The sequence below is a fragment of the Nannobrachium achirus genome, assembly GCF_963921795.1.
Source record: "Nannobrachium achirus genome assembly, chromosome: 22".
Taxonomy (NCBI): domain Eukaryota; kingdom Metazoa; phylum Chordata; class Actinopteri; order Myctophiformes; family Myctophidae; genus Nannobrachium; species Nannobrachium achirus.
Genome location: NC_137829.1, coordinates 4,256,849 through 4,274,591, shown reverse-complemented (window position 1 = coordinate 4,274,591; position 17,743 = coordinate 4,256,849). Strand labels below are relative to the sequence as shown.

Sequence of the window (17,743 nt, the reverse complement as noted above, 5' to 3'; positions counted from 1 at the left end):
ACAGAAACCTTTTCTGTACCATGTGGCATTTGTAATTCCCAGTGTAACTGGCCCTTTAAAAGCTATCGGCAGGCACACGGCTGAAAAAAGAAAATGTGAATGAAATCCAACCATTCATAAAAATAGGCCAGAGTCACTCTGTGATTGGTCCAAGGACATTCTGATGCATAATGCATTACCTCCAGACGAGCCATTGGCTCCCCGCTTGAAGGACACCGTGATTGGACCAATCAGAGCGTGTAACTGTGTTCCTCTGTGCAGCCCAGGGGAAAAGCGAGCGGTCCATTAACCCAAAGGCTCAGTCAAGTTGTGTGAGTGGAAAGGCAAGGCTGCACGTCGTGTTATCCGTGCAGACGCACACACACATACGGCCAGCGGCGCACATTTTTGTGTGGATATTTCAACCGTATCATTTTAACACGGGACGGGATACATACGCATCTAACAAGGTAAGCCTAGATACTTTATCCGTCAGTGTTTTGCAGTGGTGCAAAGTAACTAAGTACATTTACTTAAGTACTGTACTCAAGTACACTTTTGATTGTTTTTTTTTACTTTATATTTCGGATCCAAATATTGTACTTTTACTCCACTGCGTTTATTTGAGAACTTTAGTTAGTTACTTTGCAGATATACATTATAATACATTATAATATATAAAACATGAAGAGGCTATCCCTATTTCTATGTTGCAGTAAAATAAAAAATGTGAATACCTTTTCTACCACTGGTGTTTTTTGGCAATGACAAAGTGATATTACAATATTTCTGAATGCCACCGATAGCCTAGTGTGTGTGTACGTGCGTATACAGATTTTTTTTCTCCTTTAAACGAAAGAAAATCCAACGCCATCTTCCTTCCCCTAGTAATATTTACTTTGGCAACCATTTTCTATGGGCTTTATGTAAGTAAGAATGCGATCAGGACTTATAAAGCGCAGCAATTTGCACCTTTTACAGTGTTATCTCTTGATATCAGCGTTGGGTTATCAGCGCGGTCTGACTGGCGACTGTTTGTTATTTTATGAATGGAGGGGGTCAGTCAGTGTTTTTTTTTTCCTTCCTTTTTTTCATCTTGTGTTCCTCAGGGATCGAGTTTCACTTCATTGAGAAAAACAAGAGTCCGTGGAGGGAGGGAGGGAGGGGGGAGGGGTGGAGAAAAAGGAGGGGGTGTCGGGTGATTTTCATACCCCAGTGCAGTGGTGGAAACAAAGTAGGCTAAACGTTTTACTTGAGTAAAAGTATCAATAGGCGGGCCTACTGCAATATAGAAACAATATAGAAAGTAAAAGTCCGGAATTCAAAGTTTACTTGGGTAAAAAAGTACAAAAGTATTGGCATCAAAAATGTAGCCTACTTAAGGTACTAAAAGTAAAAGTAGGCCTACTCATTATGCAGAATGTCCCAGTTTTCAAACGTAATAGGTCTACTAAAAAAAAAAAAAAAAAGGAAAAAAAAAAAGAAACAGCAGATCTACAAGCTCACATCGCTATGCATTGTGAGCTTGTAGATCTGCTATTTTCAAATGGACAAGAATGTATAGGGTTGAAGTGGGTAATGTATGTTTTGTAATATGCTAATAATCAAAATCCAGTAACTAGAAACGTTTTAGAATTATAGTGAGTAAAAGTAGCCTACAATATTTGCCTCAGAAGTAAAAGTACTGAAATTTGGAAATACTCGAGTAATGTACAAATACCTCAAAATTGTAGTACTTGAGTACAGTACTTAAGTAAATGTACTTTATACACCACTGATTTCCATCCCCCAGTGGCGGCCCCATCATCTGCTTTTGATTAAAGTGAGACGCAAACTTTGGAGAATGAATTGAAAAAGTCTTAAGTTCGGCAAAACAAGCCTACAGAGTGTAAAATGATGCTCCCTGGTTGCATTCTCGCTCAGGATTGTGAGCCATGTAACTCTGCAGTTCTAGCCATTTCTACTTTTCTAATACTTCCATTTTATTGGGTTTGGGCTTTTTAATGACTAACGTCAATAAAGCAGCTGATAATGTGTGGCTTATTGGCTTTAGTGGCATATGGTAGGAAGGTTGTTTGAAACTACTCAATAATTAACATTTATTGAAATACTGTATGTGCACTAAAATCAACAATTCAATAAGTAGTTGAACAATGGATGTATTACGACATTGTAATTATGATTGTCCAGCAGCTATTCGTCATCCATTAAGAGCAGAGAGTCTAGAGAGTGTGTAGTATTATTGAGTCATCTCAATCAGTGGAAGTGAACTGCTTTTATTTGTAGGCCTACATCTTTCTTGCTTTGCAATGGCCAGGTGCATATCCACTGCAGCACCCAAAAACACAGCCTACTCAAAGGAATTGTCATTTAAAAGCAGTGTAATGACTTTGTGTGTGAAGACATTTTTGTATTTGTTCCAAGTTACTATCACAATGTTAACAGCATGCTGAACATGAGACACAAGGCTGGTCTCAAAATAATAGGACTCTCTCTGCTTTCCAAGACGATTAATGTGAATAAGCACAGATGGCTGGGTTGTGGGTTTACTTATGTAACATGGTAACGTGCGTCACTTAATGACAGTGTATTTACACCGAGAAGCCTTGTCTATACCAGCATGTTTCAGTTAAATGAACTGTTTGTTGTTGCAATAAAAGCAAAGAGACTAGATGCAGGATTTAAGTCCCATGTGTTCACACTGCACAGGGTAGGAAAGTAGGAAACCACATTTTATTCCATTGTGCAGCAGTGCTTACCTTGCATAGGACATCAAGTGGATATTTTAGTATTGTTGTGACAGTGACCCTGGTGATTTACCTCTCCATCTTACGTTTGTCCGCAGTTGAACGGATCCAGAAAGTGACCACGGTGCTGTCGCTTTAAAGCGAAAACCCTCCCCCTTCCCCCAACTGGGAACCCACAAAGCCCCAGATAACATGGACGGATTCTATGACCAGCAAGTCCCATTTATGGTCCCACCCAATGTAAGTCTACACGCACACACACACACACACACACACACACACACACACACACACACACACACACACACACACACACACACACACACACCAATCCCAAAACGCTGCTATCCATAAATGCATCACATCAAGATGGCAACATGTTTATAGACTGAGCACTGTGTCATCATCACAGAACAAATCTAGCTCACACATGCATACATTCATTCAGAGTGATCTCTGAATGTACAGCACACCTGTTTAGACCTGTTTTCCTCAATGACCTTTGGATGCGATGCAGTGTCTTGAGGCAGAGCTTTGAACTGGACCAGGTATCGCTGACATTATGTACACCTTATCTCCCCCCAGCAGCAGAAGTCTCATGTGGAGGACACATCTTACAGCAGGCCTCTCACCGACAGGAAAAGGAAGTTTGTGGACACAGAGCTCTCCCAGGAAACAGAAGGTAATTCTTTGCTTCAGTTCAAAATCTCATCCACAGTCCACACACCCATGACAAATTATAATAGCTCAGATTTATGCAGCGCTTTTTCTTTAATAAGAAGAATACATAAGTGATCGAGGCCCATTTCACCATTTGGAATGGATGAACCCAGCAGTGCAATTACTTTTTGGTCAGTTGTTAAACTGACCAAAAAAAAAAAAAGTATGTGGATTAAGGAGGGATTTTTTAATAAATGGTGCATTTATATAGTGCTTTTATTCAAAACGCTTTACATAGACACCCATTCTCACACACACACACACACACACACACACACACACACACACACACACACACACACACACACACACACACACACACACACACACACACACACACACACACACACACATTCATACACCGATGGCGGAGGAAACCATGCAAGGCACCAAACTGCTCATCAGGAGCAATTGGGAGTTAAGAGATTTGCTCAAAGACACTTCTGGCTCATTCCCAGTGATGTATGTATAATATAACACAGCTTTATAACAGTGTAATTACCATTGTATAGTGTAAGTCTATAGTTGTAATTGTATAGTGTAAGTCGTGTTAAAAGTTTTATTTTGTCTTGGTATTCTTCTAGAACTCTTTCAAGACCTCAGTCGGCTGCAAGAAATCTGGATTGCAGAAGGTAGGTTTCTAATACACTTATTCTTTTAATTTCCGCTGTTGTTTTCTGTTGCTTTGCCCCAAGGCATGGCTCAGATATAGTTTCTCCCGGTTAGATTCAATCTGTTAGAGATTCTTTTTTGAGCCCTGGATTTTTTTGTCCTCTGCAAAAACACAGTTTCATTTGGAATGTGGTTGTGCAGGCTGCCAAAAAGTCACCTCAAAACAAAAAGTCTGGATGTGATGTTAAGGCAATTTAATATTTGGAAGAACCTCTTAACTGTTAATCCCCAGTTTATGAATGAAGTGGTGAGATTGAAGATTAACTGAGACATTTTTCAGGATTAAGATGTTAAGCAAGTGCTGAGATTAACAAGTAACCTGATGAGAATGTGCAATATCCATGTTTTCTGTACAATCATTGGGGCAAGTAGTACAAAGTCCTGTAAATATGAAACATTTGTATTTTATTTTGTTCCCTCCTACGGTAGTGCCCATATTACATCTTAGTTTTTTCACACTGCTTCGTGAGAGGAAGAAAAATATAAAATGAATTCCAGGAGATTGCACCCCCCCCCCCCCCCACAATTTAGTTTTCTATTGAGGTTATTTTTTCTGTTTAAAATGTCATAGTTAGATTGACAGGCACAGTGAAACAACAGTGTGTCTGTTTTTTCCCCATGTGTGACATTCTCCTGTATCGCCACAGCCCAGGTGCCTGATGACGAACAGTTTGTCCCAGATTTCCAGTCAGATAGCTGTGAGTACCTGACTTTTTGCATATCCTAAGAGAGAGAGAGAGAGAGAGTGTGTGTGTGTGTGTGTGTGTGTGTGTGTGTGTGTGTGTGTGTGTGTGTGTGTGTGTGTGTGTGTGTGTGTGTGTGTGTGTGTGTGTGTGTGTGTGTGTGTGTGTGTGTGTGTGTGTGTGTGTGTGTGTGTGTGTGTGTGTGTGTGTGTGTGTGTGTGTGTGTGTGTGTGTGTGTGTGTGTAAGAGAGAGAGAGAGAGAGAGAGAGAGAGAGAGAGAGAGAGTGTATGAATGGAACATTGTAAGCGCTTTGAGTTCGCAACTTGCTTAGAAAAGCGTTATAAAAATGCAATCCATTATTATTATTGTGTGTGCGTGCTTGTGTGCGTGCGCGCGTGTGTGTGTTTACTCAACAAACTCTGTAAATGGGATCCTTGCCCCCAGCCTATTAATGATTAAGATGTTGTGGATCTTCTTCGGCATGGTAGTGAATTTATACTTCAACATTTTACACCACAATAAGTGTCCTCTTCTTGGGTCTCCTTCAAAAGACCCCTCTTGTTTATTAATTACACTTTCGTTATCACCAAAGCCTAACACCACTTCTTACCTTCAAAACATCTCACTTTCTTTCAAGTAAAATCCATCCCATCCCTCCTCTTCCATTTTGAGTTTAATCAGCCGATTGGCATGGGGCATCACATGAGCCAAGCCCCTAATCTGATTTCACACTTTCCTGCACTCAGACCCTGCAGCTGGAGGCAGGCTAGATTCCAGAGGGTGGGGCCACTCCAGAGATTGCGTATGCATGTTGGCTGCCTACTACCCCATTTCAAGCCCAATCCCACATTCCCCAAACTCTCAGAACCCCACTCCTTAGCGCAAGCACACTGCCCCGAACCACTGCCCGTTTGTCCCTGCACATAGCCTTTAGGCAGCAGCCAAGGGAAATATTTGAATTATGTTCAATGGAGCATTTTACGATCTTCTCTCCCTCCTCTCTGTCATCCTCTGAGTTTGTTTATGTTTTTGTCTGACGCGGAGGAGGCAGAGACAGGGTGTGGTTCCTGCCTGTCTTTGTCAGCGCTGCTGTTTGGTCCTGGTGGTGCAGTGGGCTGCAATTTGACCACCAACACAGAAGTGCTGCAATATATTATTGAGTTTAATACTCTGACATTACAGTTTGTACAGTGAGGCCTATGGAAGGCTGTGGGACTGCTTTGTCAGTTCACAATAAAGTGTCTGCACTATATAGTTCTTGACCTTGCATTTTCAGGAGTTTGTGTGTGATTGGCAGAGACTCCTGTGGCCAGGCAAGGGGCCAGCCTTCTCACAAGCTGCCTATTCACCAGGCTCAGCTCATAGCACTGTTCTGTATAGCCACTGCAGTCAGCGGGGCATCACATGGCAGCCCGTACCATCTCTTACAGTGTGTACCTAGGCCAGCTTGTTTCCTCCATAAGTGTAGAGTGGTTCAGAAACCTCTAGCATTTATGTATTTCACATCCCTGCCTTACAAGTGAAACGCATGCATGCATGTGCACATGCATGTCTCGACTCTTGTCTATATCGGCAGAACTGATGCCAGGGTGAGTAGCAAGTATGCAGGGCCCCTCTCCATGAACTGAACCCGCTATTTGGCCCTAAGAAGGAATATGCCTAATCTCCCCTCCATTTACCCCCTCTCTGTGAGGAGTTTTGCCCTGGCCAGCGGGTTTCACAGCACACAGAGGGGAGCTCACGTGCCCATTGTTAGCTCTCCCGAGGTCCATCAGCACCCAGGGTGATTTATTTGGCTCCCGCTCCTCTGTGCCCAGGGATCCAGTTTCTGCCTGGCCATTATGTGGCGCCCCGGAAACTGCAGCCGATACTCGGAGAGCTCTAGCCAGTGTCTAATGGTTACAGCGCTAGGGAGGAAAATCATTCACAATCATTGAATTACGGCCACACTGATTCATGGGTATTGACTGGCCTCCACATAATGGGAATCAGAGAAGAGAGAGCTGTGATGGCGTGCGTATGCATAGTGCAGTTAGTATCATGGTACCTAGCAATGGAGGATAGGGCCTTTCCAGACCCTGCTGTCAACCATCATTAAAATCCATGATAAATAGATACTAAGTGGCTATGTCAGTTGGGAGGATACAAGGACACTGTCCATACACCCATTCATCCATCCATCCATCAGAGCAAAATGCGCTTTAGATAAGCATTGAGTTTTCTGTTTATGGCTTCAGTTAGGGGATATCTGCATTCTGCATTCTATCTAAAGTGTTCCCCTGTGTTGTTTCTCTGCTCCAGTGATGTTTCATGGCCCACCAGCAGCCAAGATCAAACGAGAGCTGACCCCCTCCAAGGAGCTTTCTCCTTGTCGCCAGGACAGGAGTCCCATGCCATACGGAGAGAAGTGCCTTTACAGCTACAGGTGAGCTGGACCTTTTCTCTTTTATACTGTGTACGGTTTGTCACATAAGATAAAGCTAGCCTTCAATAGCCTTCAATTATCATATTTTATCACTCCATCTCTTGTGATGATGCTATCACTTCCTCCTATTGACCCGTTTCTCTTTGCGTCCCTCACAGTGCCTATGAGAAGAAGCCCATTCCCGGGTTCAAACCATTGACTCCCCCCTCTACGCCTGTGTCTCCTTGTGGCCCCGCTGGCGCGGCAGGGACACACCCTCTCAACGAGCAGACCCCTCCCCCTCACCCGCCTGTAACCAATCACAATCCGGGGCCACGTCCGCTACACGTACAACATCATAACCAGCGACCACTCGCACTCCACAGCCAGAGCCCACCGTTTGCCGTGCCCTGCACACCACTTGGCCAGGATGCCGGCAGCTTTAGCCCTGAGCACAGGTAATGATCATAATCTACAACGATCTATAATCTTCCCAACCACATCCTGGTAGAACATTGTGATATCTATGTTGCCAACATAATGTTGCCAGCCTCTGAATAGCCAGCATGTTTACCAACAGAATATTTAACTGCTCTAAATATACTCCTTCATATCGTCATCATGTTTCCATTATGGGGACCACTATCCGTATGCCACCTTAGTGACTTGGCGAGTCTATGTCAGCCCAATGACCTTTCACTACTGCTGACTTTAAGGGGAGATGAGCATCTGTTGACAGGCTGTGTAGGGGTTTACAGACCACCAAGAGTGATGGAGCCGGTGGTGCTGTGTGCTAGCTGGGTGAAGGCTTTTGTTTTGGATGCAGTTTAATAGCCTATCTGATCTTATGAAAATGTGTTCAACCAACCAACCAAGACACTTTCTCTTCCCTCTCACATGCACGCTGCTTAATCTGTGGCCATATACCTATCTCTTAGTGGGCACGCCAGATTACTGGGCATTTCACTACCGTGCACAGGCACTAAAGGCCAATGGCAGCCATTCACACCCTAGGAGCCATCTCCTTAGATTGTAGCCAAGGTTCTCTTTTTATAGTTGTCTGACACATGGTCTTAATGTCTGATGTGCAGTGTGCCTTTTTGGTCTTCAGTTCAGAAGCTACATTAGCTCTATATATTATTATTGCGACCGTAAGGTTGCAGTTTAGTATCAAAACCTCCACCGGCCGTCCGTCACATCACACGTCACACCTTTGCCCTGCTCATATCTCCGCATCAGTATGACATCACACTGCTGACATCAGTATGACATCTGATGTCAGCAGTGTGATGTGTACACAAACCTTTGTGTACGTTGCTGTGGCAACAGTCTGTTGTTGCTGGTCTGTTAGTGTACGTTAGCAACCACCTTAGCAACCATGGTTTTACCCTAGCAACCAACTGTTTACCATAGCAACCATGTTTTTTTACCCTAGCAACCAACTGTTTACCATAGCAACCATTTTTTTACCCTAGCAACCAACTGTTTACCATAGCAACCATGTTTTTTTTTACCTTAGCAACCAACTGTTTACCATAGCAACCATGTTTTTTACCCTAGCAACCAACTGTTTACCCTAGCAACCAGCTGTTTACCATAGCAACCATGTTTTTTACCCTAGCAACCAACTGTTTAACATTATGGAGTTATATGTTGTTCGTGTCCAAATATGGGGCTTGTGAGGTCAGACAATGCCGGTCTTATATAAGGGTCATTTGTGTACAGTGTGATGTCATACTGATGTCAGCAGTGTGTGGAGATAAGGGAGTCTTACTGGTTCTTCAATGTCCTATGGTTGGTTCGAGCAGGCTAGAGAGATTCGGTGGTTCTATACATTCTCAGTTACATTGTGTGTATTTTCCTCTTGTTGTCTACATTTTGGCGTAATCACCTACTCCGTCCCCCCCAAAACGTTTAGGTTCCAGCGGCAGATGTCCGAGCCGTGTCTACCTTTCCCCACCACAGAGAGTCAAGCACGCTCCCAGTTCATACCCCAGCCCCCCAGCAGTAATGGCCGGCCCCCGTACCACCGGCAGATGTCGGAGCCCTTGGTTGCTGTGTCTCCCCAGGGCTTCAAACAGGAGATGCTGGACCCCCGATATGCAGAGCAAGGCGTGCCCACCATGGGCCCCCCCGGACGACATGCTGGGCCGCCTCCAGCAGCCTTCCACCCCATGGCCATCAAGCAAGAGCCCCGGGACTACTGCTTTGATTCTGGTGAGTGGTTAAGCGGGGGGAGATGGGTAGACAGAATCAGTGCATTGCCTCTCACTCACTCTGTGTTGTTTTAGATAGGCTGGGAGCGGACAAAGTGGACTATGAGAGTTAGTATCCAGGGCTGCGTGAGAATAAAAATGGCCAGAGGGTGAGGAATGTGCCCGGCCCTGTTTGTTCTGGGCAATGACACATGACTGTGAGTTTTAGCGCACTGCAGGGTCCCAGGCAGGCAATCGTCACTGTCGGGCAGAAACCTCGTATCTCCAAGTTTCAAATTTGTAAATTCTTTCGCAACGTAAAGCACTGCTTCATCACACAAGGCCGTCGCACAAAAGTAGTGAAAACAGCTGATCTACAAGCACACAACGCCTCGCGGTGCGAGGCGTTGTGTGCTTGTAGATCGTCTGTTTTCACTAGTTTAAATCGTTTTAAAAATGATAAATACAAAACAAGTGGTTTTGGACATACAAGGTTTCCACCCGACAACGACGATATGCACTTTCTCTCTCCCTCTGTCTGTCTGTCTCTCTATCTCCACACACCTGCATCATTCCTCCCTAGTCACACAAGTAAAGGAAAAAGTGGGTCTTAGCCTGGCTTAAGTCTCTAAGGGCAAAAAGTAAGTGGGTCACCTAGCCAGGTTCAGAGGAGCTAACTTCAATGGGTTTACCTGGAATAGATCTGGGCCACTAGCCACAGAGGGCTTAGAGTGAACTGCAGTGTAGAGCAGTTTGACTTAGGAATTTGGACGTTCTGGACACTGTTAACATTTAATAGAGAAGAGGCTAAACAACAACTGCGAAAAGTTGTCTTATGCAATCGGAACAGAAAGGCTTAGTATGGTATACGGTAAGCTTAATGAGATGGCATCTGATGCTATTAGATCCTGACGACCCCAACACCCCAGCCGTTGTCTCTCGCTGCATCACCACCCGCCTTTCACGTAACTCTGTTCCTGCTATCTCTTTTTCTCTTTTGTCCACACGGTCATGCTCCCATAGCCTTACATCGTAGTATAGAACAGACATGCAGGTCAGTGATGTAATGACAAATCCTCTTAGCTTCTTAGAGCCTTTACATTTCTACGTCACAGAGTCCTGAGGCTAGGGTCTCTCTGGATGGAGGGTGGAAGTACTGGTGTATTGGTTAAACACCATGGTACATTTCATTGTCCATGATGAACCGATGAGAGTGTCCAACTAGTGAAATGCTTTTTTTTTTGTTCTATCTATTCAAGACAATCATGTGACGAGTGTGTAAAATGCTGTGTGTGTGTGTGTGTGTGTGTGTGTGTGTGTGTGTGTGTGTGTGTGTGTGTGTGTGTGTGTGTGTGTGTGTGTGTGTGTGTGTGTGTGTGTGTGTGTGTGTGTGTGTGTGTGTGTGTGTGTGTGTGTGTGTGTGTGTGTGTGTGTGTGTGTGTGTGTGTGTGTGTGTGTGTGTGTGTGTGTGTGTCCCCTCTGAGACAGCGCATGCATGGAAACTGCTTTAATGTTTAGCTACAGATTGTTTCCCACAAGCCACTTTGAAATGGGTTAAGGATAAGTGGGCACAAGAAGTCAAGAAAGCAGTCACTCAAAAATTGATCCCTGGCTTTCTTATCAGCGGACAGGAAATAGAATAATGGGGAAGTCGTGTAGGGGACAGAAGGCGCTTCAGTGACACAGACAACGGAAAGCGAGCCTTGACCTCCCCCCTAGGGGGACAGGCATAACTTGATAGTCATTGAGATTTAATACAGCAACCTCAGTGCTAATCCTATTGAGAGGCTTGGTTGGTGGACATACAACTGATGTTGCGTGCTGTGCCGAGCACTCCAATCTGGACTAAGTCCACTCCCAGATGTGTGTGTGGGTGCACGAGTGGGTGGCCTAGGCCTTTTTTTTTAAGCCTCGGATATTGCGTCAGCACCAGTTGTGTAAGGGCCTACAGATGGAGATGGACAATGGTGAGGCAGAGCAGCTCGCATGTTTCCACCCTAGCAGCTCAAACAACTACATGAGTCAACTGGGCTATGTCACCAGTATAGCTCGGACCAAATGTCCCCAGCACAAACATAGACCCAACTGCCCAAACTTTAGTTTTGTCAAGTATACCCAAGTCAGGTGTGATGAGGATGTTTTTGTGGTTAAATGGTGGTATGATATTGAGGGTGAGTGATCTAAACATAATACTCATGTTCTTTGGGTTGCAGAAGTGCCAAACTGTCAGTCATCATTCGGGAGAGCAGGAGGCTTCTTCCAAAACAACCATGAAAGTAAGTGGACGTGCATGTCTGTGACGTGCATTCTTCATGCCTGGTTTATGATAACGTGCGTGTGTGCTTGATTACTTACTCTTAATAATTTGGTAAAGAGACATTTAGCAATTATCATAGTCCTTTTGTGTTGGTGATCCAAACTATGTGACTTATTGAGCTGCTGATTGCTGCGGCATTGGGGTGGGTTAGGAAACAGGCCAGGGCTCCTGTCCGGTTGGTTAAATGCTACAGGTCAGCAGCATTTAAATGACATCTCAAGGGCAAGTGAATCAGTTCTGCACATGCAGTACATTTCACACAGTCCTGGCCCTGCATGAGCTTAGTACAATAGAATTTTCCATTCTTGGAAAGCTGCCCAGCCATATTGCTTTGTGGACAGTTTGGATCCTCAGGTGGACCGAGGCCACATCAAAAGGGGAGGCCTCTTTCTCACGCCTTAACTTTGTTTCCTTCTCATTGACAGGCTTCTCCTTCGACAGAGAACCTCACATATACTATGATGACACCTGCGTGGTCCCTGAGAGGCTGGAAGGTAAGAATGGACAAATCCTTAATCAAAAGTGGTTGACCAATATAATTCACTGTCCACAGACGGGCAGGGGGTGGCTTAGGCTGAGCTGAGTAAGGAGAAGTTTGTTTATAAAAAGTAACAGTTATTGCTTGTACACACTGTAAGAAAGTAGAGGCCTTTGGTTGGCGATGGCAGTGAAGCTAAAGGACAAGCAGCTGGCCCACCTCACAGCCACCATCTGCCAGGAATGTCTCTCAGCACTGTGGTAGTGACGGAGTGCAGCACTCACTGACACTCGTCTCTTTCTCCTCCTCCCGCTTTCTGTCCTCACTTTTCCCCTCCATCTCCCCATCCATCTTGTCCTTTCTCTCTTTCTCTCCAATTCTGTAGGCAAAGTAAAGCAGGAGCCGTCAGTGTATCGTGATGGCCCTCCTTACCAGCGCCGTGGCTCCTTACAGCTCTGGCAGTTCTTGGTCACCCTTCTGGACGACCCGGCCAATGGACACTTCATTGCCTGGACTGGCCGTGGCATGGAGTTCAAACTCATAGAGCCTGAAGAGGTGAGTCTACACACTCTCTTGTCTAGATCAGGGATCTTCAACGTTTTCAGGCTAAGGACCCCTTAGCTGAGAGGGAGATAAAGCAGGGACCCCCACTACATATTGTATAAAATTGTGTTGAAGATTTTCATCGACTTTTTTGACAGCACTGTCATCAATCTATGTTGGATTCATGTTAATGTCTTTTTTCAGACCACTTAAATCATCGATACTTTGTTAATTTGATCTTTCACTATGTACGTGGTCTGATCATTTTTTACCTCTACACCAAACTTATTTGAGAGCTTGTAGATCTGCTATTGTTGGCTAAAGTTCTCCTCAGAATTGGGATGCGAGGGTTCAAGTTGTTCATTTAAAAGATTTATCCTATCACACAAAGATTTGGCGGCCCCCCTGTAGTAACTCTGAGGACCCCCTAGGGGTCCCGGACCCCCTGTTGAAGACCCCTGGTCTAGATAGTCTAAACCCAGTTTAGACTATAAATGTTGATGTGGACTCTTACCCTCACTTTTATCACTTCGAGTTAAATTAACAGTACAGTACACAGGTATTACTATTAGTACTGTGTGTGCTGCTTGGGAAATATACTTTTTAGTTCTAACCATAATCAAGGTATTGGTCATAATATTATTTAGGACTGCTGCTCTTTGGGGGAATTTGTGGAATGGTTGGCATAGGCTTTTTCTTTTTCTGCCTTGGATATTACACCAGTTGTGTAAGGGCCAGAAGGAGATGGACAGCGATGACAGAGCAGCTTGCATGTTTCCGTCATAGCGCCATGTACGCCAGCACCTCAAACAACTACATGAGTCAACTGGGCTATGTCACCAGTATACTGTAGCTAGGGTTGCCACCCGTTCCGTATAATACGGAATCGTTCCGTATTGGACAATTAAAAGATGCGTTCCGTATTGAACCAATACGGAACGCGGTTTGTTCCGTATTTAACCAAATGCCCCATAAAGGTCTGTCACACAAACCTCAACACAGAATTTAACAATAATGAATGAAATAAAACACAGGAAAAGACAGCAAAAGGAGGGAGAGGCACGAAGGACCGCCTGTGAGGTGGCTCGCAGTCGCTGCGGCTGTGGTGCGCTCTACGCTCTGCCTATAGTGGGGTTCCATGTAATTTTTGGTTTTCATTTTAAATTTGTGTTAAAGTTTATTTTTCACTTCCAATTTGTAGATTATGATCTATAGAACAATTTTGGTTTGAGTGTCAAGACAGTAGATTGTAGACAGTAGACACTTTATAAAATAGGCTATGCTCAGGTTTAGGCTAGTGAAGCCTATTCAGCCTAAAGTAAAAATGTTCAATGTTCATAAAATAGGCTATGCTCAGGTTTAGGCTAGTGAAGCCTATTCAGCCTAAAGTAAAAATGTTCAATGTGCATTGCTAATAAAGCACTTTAAACTAGGCTATGCTCAGGTTCAGGCTAGTGAAGCCTATTCAGCCTAAAGTAAAAAATGTTTAATCTTCGTTGCTAATAAAGCACTTTAAACTTTAAGTATATGACTTAATGGTTTCTTGACTACCTTCTCTTTACTGACCACCAAGTGACCCAAGAGCCAGGTTCAAATCATTCATACATTGCTTTATTTTCATACATATTCATATTTTAGAAACAATTGGCCACTTCAAACTGCAAAACAATATAGGTTATACCATGTTGTGTGTTATAGTTATAACTATTCTATGCATTTCATGGGTTTGGGACTGCATTTTTTCGCCGGCCAGCGGCTGTGCCACGCGCACGGAACGCACGCACCGCGTGCCCGGAAGAGGTGTTCCTTATTTCAATTTCTGAAAGGTGGCAACCCTAACTGTAGCTCGGACCGAATGTCCCCAATACAAACATACAGACCCAACTGCCCAAACCTTAGTTTAATCAGGTCAACAATATCCAAGTCAGGTGTGATGTGGAATTGTGGATGTTGGTGTGGTTGAGCAGTGATGTGGTATTGAGGGTGGGTGATCTAAACGTAACACTCTTGGGAAATCTGTCATACTTTCCAGTTTCTTTCTAACCATAATCAAGACATTAATCACATATTCATATTCAAATATTATTTAGGACCACTGCTCTTTGGGGAAATTTGTGTAGTTTTAAAAGGGAGACATATTTTCATTGTGCATGACGTAAACTTCTTACTTTTACCCAGTAATGACCAAGCATTGTCCTGCATTGTCTCAGGTGGCTCGTCGCTGGGGCATCCAGAAGAACAGACCGGCCATGAACTACGATAAGCTGAGCCGCTCACTGCGTTATTACTACGAGAAGGGCATTATGCAGAAGGTAAAGGCAGGTTCACCCTTTTCTTGTCTTCTACCCTGCCCAACCACATCGTCTCATTTCTCCTTGGCAACAACAGGCTGCATGGAGCTATAAAAACACAAATGGACACATTTGAATACAACCTTGGAGGCCAAACTGCAAGGTCTTGTGGTTTTGTCAGTCTATGCAGCCAGCAGTTACTACTCCACTGAATTAATATCTCTAATTGGCCGGGTGCTATAAGCTCTCGTGGCACCTCAGGTTTCAACCAATTAAACAAAGTCTAAGATCATCAGTATCATCATAATGTATTACCTTCTGTTTACCTTGCTTACTGTAAATCGTTCTGGATTAAGAGTGTCTGCTAAATGTCTAAATTGTAAAGTGTATGTGGTCGAGACCTTTTATTTTTTTTCTTTATTGTTTTGGCTTGTTGATTATATAAAGTTAACATAATGTGAAATGCAAAGCAAGAACTAGGAACAGTTTGCGTAACATACAAAGTTATGTTACACGCATTTGAAAATTCTGCAGTTAAGTAAAATCATTAACATCTCCCAATTACTTTGCTCCTTAGGTGGCTGGTGAGCGGTACGTGTACAAGTTTGTGTGCGATCCCGAGGCTCTGTTCTCCATGGCCTTTCCAGACAACCAAAGGCCAAACCTGAAGGTTGACCCAGACAGCCTGGCAGGGGTGGACGATGACACGCTGCCCCTCACCCACTATGATGACACCACTCCTTACCTGCTGGAGGCCGGGGAGCAGTGCGTGGCAGGCCTGCCTTTCACAGATGGCTATAGCTACTGACCAGCACAGTCAATTGCTGGCACGTACACACACGTACTTGAGAAACCCACTCCTAAAACACAGAGCTGGAACTGCTGAGCAGCCTGTGACAAAAAAAAGAAGAAAATACTCTGCCCCATCCCCTCTCATGGTTCCTTCTCCTCTTCGGATTTCCCCACATACAGTTTCAAACTCCAAACTTCCCAGCTGAAGAATGAACAAGGAAAAACGTCTGCACCCAACTGCCAGCTTTTTTGCTGCACCGTCAAGTGAGAGAGAGAAAGAGAGAGGGTTGTGAAAGGAATGAGGGTAGATTGGACTCCTGTGGGCCTGCCCACCTTACTGACTCCCAAAGTAAGGCGAGGGACTGCTGTTACTATGGAGACCAAAAGGAAGCGAGGCCAGAGGCCACATGACTTTGAGAAGGACCTGACAGACACTCCCTGTGTGCAAGACTGCAAGAGTGGTTGCAGGTCAGATTTTTGTGACAATCCATGTTTCGTACCAAGTCAAATAACGGAGGGGAAAAAAGTTGTAATTCTGATAATCTGAATGCAGCACTATTCTATAGTTGCCTTTTTTGGGGTCCCATTATATTCCTGAAACCATCTCTGAACTAAAAGGTCTGTGAAAGGGCTTTTAATTTGCAAAAAATAAAATAAAAAAAACAATATTCTAAACCCACAGAGCTACTTTCTGTAAACATTTTTTTGTATGCCAGCTTTTCTACAATTTGGTTTAGAATTTGGAGATGTAATTACTCCTAGTAGCCACTGCACTGGGATCCAGACTAGCTTTTTATCCCTCTGCTGGATTGACCCATGAGGGATTGAGCCATTGCATCCATTTCACCTCCCTGACTGCACCTGGGTATCTCACAAGTGCCCTGTTCATTAGCTCTTACCTTCTTTATTGCCTGAAGTCTACAATTGATCCAATTCATCACTCCACTGCCTCCACTGTTCAAAAGGGATACACAAGAACATATTGTCCCGGCTTTGGAAGCTTTATACATGCCTAAGAATTTATTATGTATGATCATGCATTGTTCCTTTTTTATTTCTATCTGGGTGCTTAATGTTTCCTTGGCTGCGTACTAGTTCCTCTGATGCACCAGGATGGCAGGAGCATCAGGACTTTTTGCATGCAAAAAGGAAGGGTGAAATGTGACACCTTTGTCCTTGGACTCCTTTCTGCCAATCACAGGTTGTCAACATAAGACTTCTGCTTTCCTTTGCATGGTGTTACTCAAATAAAGACTGTGTCCAATAACATATCGCTTCTTCTCTCTGGACAAAGAAGACATTTGTGATGTTCTCTGCATTTTTTCCCCCTATCTCTTCAAGTTCTGTTGTTTTTTTCTTAATGGGGAAAAAGTCAAACTTATATAAAGTATATATTTTTGCTATAAGGCTGCATCTGTTTGATTTTAATGTATAAGCTGTATAGTTCTGCCTCTAACAAACATACCTTTTAAAAAACAATCTGGGTCCCTGTGATGGCTGTTACTGCAGACTGTTGCTTTAAGAGGCCACTGTGTTTTGCTGTAGAATGGATTAAAGGATGTTATTATCTTGGCTGTGAAGTTTGCATTCTAAATGATAGGGCTCCAGCAAAGGCCACAGTGAGGAAATATCTTGCCCAATCCACAGATACTGTCTGCCACTTGTATAGGCTTCAGTCTCCTCCCCTCACAATGTGTATCTTACACTGCAGAATTTATGATCATCTGTACTGGGTACAATAAACTGTCCTTTACGCTTCATTGACGGCGGTCTTGGCGTGTTTCATCCTATTCTCCCCCACCACCACCCGCCATGCAGTCAGTCAGCTGATGGTCTGCCGGTCACTGTTCTTGACCTTTCCCAGTCACATGCCTTTTCTAAAACGAATGGTTTTCTTTGTATATAATTACCCCTTCACCCA

The 17,743-nt window shown here is 44.0% G+C and overlaps 1 protein-coding gene across 1 annotated transcript; it reads left to right on the top strand.

Moving 5' to 3' along the window:
- Positions 1-313: 313 nt before the first annotated feature.
- Positions 314-17,372, top strand: etv5a (ETS variant transcription factor 5a). Its single transcript, XM_080753176.1, has 13 exons — positions 314-449; positions 2,825-2,966; positions 3,312-3,408; positions 4,031-4,078; positions 4,766-4,816; positions 7,104-7,227; positions 7,386-7,664; positions 9,125-9,423; positions 11,615-11,677; positions 12,144-12,212; positions 12,582-12,751; positions 14,950-15,051; positions 15,608-17,372. Exons 2-13 carry the CDS (start codon positions 2,919-2,921, stop codon positions 15,836-15,838), a joined length of 1,581 nt encoding a protein of 526 aa, XP_080609302.1. The 5' UTR covers positions 314-449; positions 2,825-2,918; the 3' UTR covers positions 15,839-17,372.
- Positions 17,373-17,743: the final 371 nt, after the last annotated feature.

Excerpts from the sequence above, each read along its gene's own strand:
- etv5a (XM_080753176.1), top strand. The coding sequence starts at position 2,919 with ATGGACGGATTCTATGACCAGCAAGTCCCATTTATGGTCCCACCCAAT. Across the intron at positions 7,665-9,124 it reads AGCTTTAGCCCTGAGCACAG|GTTCCAGCGGCAGATGTCCG; the intron begins GTAATGATCATA and ends CAAAACGTTTAG. Across the intron at positions 12,752-14,949 it reads AACTCATAGAGCCTGAAGAG|GTGGCTCGTCGCTGGGGCAT; the intron begins GTGAGTCTACAC and ends GCATTGTCTCAG.